The sequence below is a fragment of the Rhinopithecus bieti genome, unplaced genomic scaffold (assembly GCF_001698545.2).
Source record: "Rhinopithecus bieti isolate Rb0 unplaced genomic scaffold, ASM169854v2 scaffold_43555, whole genome shotgun sequence".
NCBI lineage: Eukaryota > Metazoa > Chordata > Mammalia > Primates > Cercopithecidae > Rhinopithecus > Rhinopithecus bieti.
In genome coordinates, this window is record NW_016817848.1 from 79,543 (window position 1) to 86,528 (window position 6,986).

At 41.2% G+C, this 6,986-nt stretch overlaps 1 protein-coding gene across 3 annotated transcripts in view; it reads right to left on the reverse strand.

The window, feature by feature from the left end:
• Positions 1–326: 326 nt before the first annotated feature.
• SH2D4B (SH2 domain containing 4B) overlaps positions 327–6,986 on the reverse strand; it is a 115,980-nt gene continuing 109,320 nt past the window's right edge. For all 3 annotated transcript variants that reach the window (XM_017856242.1, XM_017856240.1, XM_017856243.1), the window contains exon 8: positions 327–2,888. In XM_017856242.1, coding sequence (XP_017711731.1) covers positions 2,796–2,888 — 93 coding nt within the window. In that variant the 3' untranslated portion in view covers positions 327–2,795. The remainder of the gene's footprint in view (positions 2,889–6,986) is intronic.

Genomic DNA, 6,986 nt, shown 5'->3' on the forward strand with positions numbered 1-6,986 from the left:
AGGGGGACAAATGCCCCAGGCTCCCAGGTCTTCAAGCCCATGTCCCCCCCTCGGGGAACACTCTCCATAACCTCTCAGCTCATGCCCGTTAGATGGTCCCTAAAAATACTTCTGCCACGCAAGGATCTCCCCAAATCTGTACCCCAAGTTACCCTTTCATTCCTTGAAATTTATTTTCCATTAAGTCCCATAGTGTTTTTTTTACAACTTCTCTTTCTAGTTATAGATTGTAAATTTTTCCTTTGCTGAGTCTTGGAGCTGACCAACTGTTTTTTATTATATTTGTAGGGCTCAGGGGGGAAAAAAAAGGCAATTCCTTTATTTGAGAATCCTGACATTTATTAGCATAATAAAACTCTCAAGATGAAATTGCAGTTTTTCAGACAGTAATTTCATTTGCAGGACAACTTACAAGGGATTTATTTTAAAGCCAGGTAAAAAGGTAAAACCTAAAATATATGAGACATGCAGAAATTGCAGGCCCCAAATAAAATGAAATAAATGTGTTAGGGATGGAAAACCCAGCTGTTGTCTCTCACATATTAATTAGGGGTGACAGGAACAACAGCCCAGGGATTCAGGGCCTCAACCCATCTTGGTCTGCTTTCAAAGCTGCTGTTAGTTCTTGGAACAAAAGTTTCTTCCAACACCTTGAAAATCATCACATCATATCCCCCAACACATCATGGCTAAGCACTAAATTGTTGTTGTTATTGTGGTTGTTGTTAGAAATACCTTTTTCATTTGGACAGAGCTTTCATGTTTATCATTTAACTGACCTGCAAAAAAACTTAGTGACGGCCATACAGAAAATTCCCTTTTCAGTCATACTGAGGTTTACTGAAGTTAAATGACTTGGACAAAGTCACATAGTTGGTAAATCAGAGAGCCAAAACTAAAACATCATTCCTCTGAGTCCATAGAAATAAGGCAATTTTAATGATAATTTTAATGATAATCAATTAAGGCAAGTTAGAGTTCAGAAAGGAGGTTCCTTCCATCATTTCACTTTATGCATGCAGTGAGACAGGCAGACCTGGGAAAGCCACAGAGCTGAGTTGCAAAATTGGTATTATTGAACACTTCTCTATGATGGGTTCTTATCCTGGATTCCCCAAAAGGTAGAGCCTGTGGCAAAAGCTTACAAGCTGCTACTTCATTCAGAAGTGCAATCCCAGAGCAACAGGAGACAGCAGGGCAAGGCAGAGGAGAAGGAACAAACAGGAGCAGGGGGGTGTCATACTGATCCAGCCACCACATGGTTTCATCGTGACTGGTTGCCCAATCTTGCAGGACTATCTTCTAAAAGACCATTCAAACAGATGCCTCTCAGAATAGTTACTACAGGAGGAAGAAGGGGGAAAAAGCGATCTACCAGCCTGTGACTCCCATTCATCCCAGATTCACCTCATGGGGCATTCACTTCCCATCTCTTCTGTCTTATGCCTCTGCAGCAACGGGAGACAGGACATGTGGCAAGCTACCACTGGCTTATCTTCACATGACACTGATCAACATAGGGAGGAAGAGCAGAACCCATGCAAAACTGGTTACAGTGCTGGTGGCTTGTGGTAGAGAAGTGACCAAGAATCTAAGGAACAGGTGAGGCAAGAGAAGAAGAGGGGCATAGGAGATGTTTGATACAGCCACCAAGTAAAGTAAATTGTTCCCTAGCATCCCTAGAGTCCCTTCATTATTTCCCTCTCACCAAACACAATGCTGCAAGCATTATAATGCTAATAAGTTCCAGGGTGAGGATCTGAACCCAAGTTTTCTTGACTGTAAAGACTGTAATCTTCTCTTCATCATATACTACCTCTGTATATATGGCCATAACTGTGGAACACAAGTATGCACCAATAGACACCATCACTGAGAGGTATTGAGGAGTTATTGGGTGAGTCTTCTTGTTAATATAAGGAACATACTGAGATTAAGTTGACAAGGGAATTAAAAGGACAATGAGGACAGAGCTAATCATTGGAGTTACCTGCATAAAGAGGACCACATCCCAGAGAGCAGAGCCACATCAGATTTCTCAAAATCATTCTTGCATTTATAACTCACCCCAGGTCTTGAAGACATCTGTAGGATTACATAAAACCATTGCAAAAGCAGGGCCAAGATATGATTCAAAGATAGAGGAGAGTGACAAAAGAAGAGGTTAAATAAGGAAGGCAGGACAGTGTCAATCAGCTGCCCTGGAAACTGGGGCTCGCCTTAGATAATTCCAATGATAACATCAATAAGGGTAATAATGGAGATTATGAAAGATGCAGCATTTATGTCCTCCATAGAAATCCTTCATAATCTTCCATTATTGCCATGATTTTATAGAGTGGCAAGTAGGAAATAATTTACGAGAAACCACTGCCAATTTGTGTTGGAAAACTTTTAGAAGATGTGCATTCATTAACAAACATTTACTGAATGTCTACCATATGTTAAATTTAGGGTTCGGCACTGGAATTATTTTGGATTATTAAAAGATGGTCCACGCACTGTAAAAGCTCAGTTTCTGGAAGCCATGACAAACAGGCTTTGTCTTGTAAGGTCATATAGCTAAGCTCCTCATGAAAGAGTTGCATGAGCTATTAGCAATTTCTGTCCTGATCACTGGGATGAGACCAGTAGCCCTATGCCATAGATGTCATATCCCTTGAGACATATTAATCTACTTTTTCCTCTGGATAGTGGTGGATCTTCCAGAAGGCCATAGAATTTGAGTTGAGAAGTTCTTAAGCTCAGTTCAAAACAGTATGCCCAAAGGAATCCAACTGATAAGGAAAAAAATATTATTCAAACAATGGATGGTAATCTGGTGGGCTGTCCCTCTGTCCGCAGGGTTCCTGAAGTAACTCTCCTCCTGAAACAGTGATAATTTCCTCCTAAAAGAGAAAAAAAGGAAAATCCATTTATCATCAAGACAGGGAAATACACATCTATGGGAGAGAGAGAGGTTCAAGACAGAGAAACTAAGAATATGCATCTGTCTCCCCTCATTCAGATTGCTAGAAATGACATTAAAAAAATCTGCCTTTAAAAGAAATGAATTCATAAAAGTACTAGAAAATAAAAAGAAATGCCATTGACAAAGTGAAACATATTGACGAATCCTTGAAAAACAAAAGACATGCAGGAGGGGCTTGTCAGAGGAGTCAATGTGGGACACCAGTTACAGCAAGTTGAGGAAGGGTCGAGGGACTCCAGTAGGTGTTTGCCTCAAGCACGTCGGGGAATGAGGAAATGCACACAGTTCCTTGGAAGCCCCAAGAGACCCAAAAAGTTCAGACAGTCCCATGCCCAAAAGATGAGCCACTCACAGTCAGCTCCAACCCCTACAGCATGAAGACACTGGATTTGAGGAAACAAAACTATATTCACTCATGATAGACAGAAAATTCAAAGTTGGAATATCGCTTCATAGCCTAAAATGTATAGGCATTCAAGCAAAATTATAACCATAAAAGAAAGATGCTGAACTCAACAATAGAAATGATTTCCAGGAAAATATCAAGTCTATAAAGCAAACAGAAGAGGCTTTAAGAGATGTACATTAATCTCTCCTCGGCGGAATAAGAAATAAGTCATCCATGAAATGAGAATGGGCATTATTAAAAAAAAAAGAACCAATTAAAGAACCTGGAAACCAAAAGCATGACCATTTAAATTAAAAGGAAAAAATTTCAGAAGAACTGAATAGCAGAATGCTCATAACTAAAGAGCAATTCAGCAGCTGAGAGAAATGTCACATCAAAAAGAAAGAGACATCCTAATAGAAAAATGGACAAAGGATATGAAAGGACGACTCACAGAAGAAATCCAAGTGGCCCTGAAACGTGTGAAAAGATCCTCAGCATCAGTGGTAATCAGACAAATGCAAACTAAACCACAGTAGATTCAGTGTCTGCCCATCTGATGGAGAAAAATGAAATGACTGATAGGCCCCAGTGTTGGCAGCAGTGCAGGGAAACAGCCTCACATAGTTTTGGCAGGAGACTGAACTGGCGCCACACTTTTGGAGGGCAATCTGGCAGATCTTTCCTACTTAAAATGTGCATACTCTTCTCTCCAGCAACTCCAGTTCCAGGACCCATCCTAGAGGAATACTGCACATGTATCCATAGTGACACACACAGGGAAGTCTCTGCGGCACTGTTCAAGATCACAAAAAATCGGAAGCCAGATAAGAGTGACCATCAAAAGGAGAATGGGTAATTAAACTGTAATATGCATCCATATCATGGAATACCACACAGCATTTACAAGGTTTGGTATACGGATTAACATAGGAAGAGCTCATAGAAATATCTGAATGACGGTCAGCATGTCCTGAAATTACAAGTGTCAGATATATTGTTTCAGCACTTCACACAGTGATGTTTCATTAAAACCTTACAGTGACCTGAAGAGTTGAGTGCTACTATTAAACCCACTTTACTAAGATGGAAACTAAGGTGCAAAAGCTAAATAGTCGTCCAAAGTCAAACACATAAGTTAGAATTTAAAACTCAGCAGCCTCATTTTAGGGACCATGCTTTTTAAAACTACATTCAATTATTTAGTAAGCATGTTAAAAAATCAAGTCACTCATTTATATGTAAGGAAATATACAACTCGGGCTGGGTGTGGTGGTGCGTGCCTGTAGTCCCAGCTACTAGGGAAGCTGAGGTGGGAGGATCACTTGAGCCCAGGATATTGGGGTTACAGTGAGCTATGATCACACCACTGCACTCCAGCCTAAGCAACAGAGTAAGACCTTGTCTCAAAAAAAACTACACAACTTATGTGAAAAATAACAAAACTATATATTTCCTTATGTACATAAGTTTTTATGTTACTGCTCAGGAGATATTTAGGTAAGATACATGGCAAACTGATAAAGTGGAGGACAGAGATAGAGATTTGAAATGAATGAGGATTTCACTTTGTATTGTGCTTGATTTTTCTTAGAATGTAATCATGAATTAATTGTATAATTGAAATTTTAATTTGTAGACGTTGGCCACCAGATCTCCACATTGGCATAAATGATATTTCTCCTTACTGTTAGAAATGAAATTGCGAGTCTCAAAGGTTTGATTTGGAAGAGAATAAAGATCTTCAGACATCTCTGGTTTAGCCTTTCTCTGGAACCTGTCCTGAGTGAGGGGCAGTTATCCTTTGCTTGAAACACTTCCAGGGACAAGGAGCTCATCATTGCTAAAGCAGCTCCTATTATACAGGAAAAGCACACAATGTGGTTTAGTGGAAAAAGTACATTCTTTAGAGGCAAACAGTCTGAGGCTCAACTCCTGGTCCTAACCATGAAAACTTAGCCCTGGTTTCCTAATCTGTGGAATGGGGCTAAGATGCCTCCCTCAGGCATCTGCCACTGCTGAGGCTTGAGTAGGTAAACAAAGCGGATGGAAAAGCTGGAGCTGGGCAGAGCCCCCTGCAGCTCAGCAAGGCCTGGTGCCTCTGTAGAGTCCACCTCTGCGGGCAGGGCATAGCTGAACAAAAGGCAGCAGAAACTTCTGCAGACTTAAACATCCCTGTCTGACAGCTCTGAAGAGAGCAGTGGTTCTCCCAGCATGGTGTTTGAGCTCTGAGAATGGACAGACTGCCTCCTCAAGTGGATCCCTGACCCCCGTGTAGCCTAACTGGAAGACACCTCCCAGTAGGGGCCGACTGACACCTCATACAGGCGGGTGCCCCTCTGGGATGAAGCTTCCAGAGGAAGGATCATACAGCAATATTTACTGTTCTGCAATATTTGCTGTTCTGCAATATTTGCTGTGCTGCAGCCTCCGCTGGTGATATTTAGGTAAACAGGATCTGGAGTGGACCTCCAGCAAACTCCAACAGACCTGCAACTGAGGGACCCGACTGTCAGAAGAAAAACTAACAAACAGAAAGGAATAGCATCAACATCAACAAAAAGGACATCCACACCAAAACCCCATCTGTAGGTCACCAATATCAAAGACCAAAGGTAGATAAAACCACAAAGATGGGGAGAAACCAGAGCAGAAAAGCTGAAAATTCTAAAAACCAGAGCACTTCTTCTCCTCCAAAGGACTGCAGCCCCTTACCAGCAACAGAACAAAGCTGGACAGACAATGATTTTGACGATCTGACAGAAGTAGGCTTCAGAAGGTCGGTAATAACAAACTTCTCCAAGCTAAAGGAGGATGTTTGAACCCATCGCAAGGAAGCAAAAAACCTTGAAACAAGATTAGATGAATGGCTAAGTAGAATAAATAGTGTAGAGAAAACCTTAAATGACCTGATGGAGCTGAGACCCATGGCAGGAGAACTATGTGACACGTGTGCAAGTTTTCAATAGCCAGTTTGATCAAGTGGAAGAAAGTGTATCAGTGATTGAAGATCAAATTAATGAAATAAAGTGAGAAGAGAAGTTTATAGAAAAAAAGAATAAAAAGAAACAGAGCCTCCAAGAAATATGGGACTATATGAGAAGACCAAATCTACGTTTTATTGGTGTACCTGAAAGTGACGGGGAGAATGGAACCAAGTTGGAAAACACTCTGCAGGATATTACCCAGGAGAACTTCCCCAACCTAGCAAGGCAGGCCAACATTCAAATTCAGGAAATACAGAGGATGCCACAAAGACACTCCTCATGAAGAGCAACCCCAAGACACATAATTGTCAGATTCACCAAGGCTGAAATGAAGGAAAAAATGTTAAGGGCAGCCAGAGAGAAAGGTCAGGTTACCCACAAAGGGAAGCCCATCAGACTAATAGCAGATCTCTCAGCAGAAACTCTTTACAAGCCAGGAGAGAGTGAGGACCAATATTCAACATTCTTAAAGAAAAGAATTTTCAACCCAGAATCTCATATCCAGACAAACTAAGCTTCATAAGTGAAGGAGAAATAAACTCCTTTACAGACAAGCAAATGCTGAGAGATTTTGTCACCACCAGGCCTGCCCTACAAGAGCTCCTGAAGGAAGCACTAAACATGGAAAGGAACAACCGGT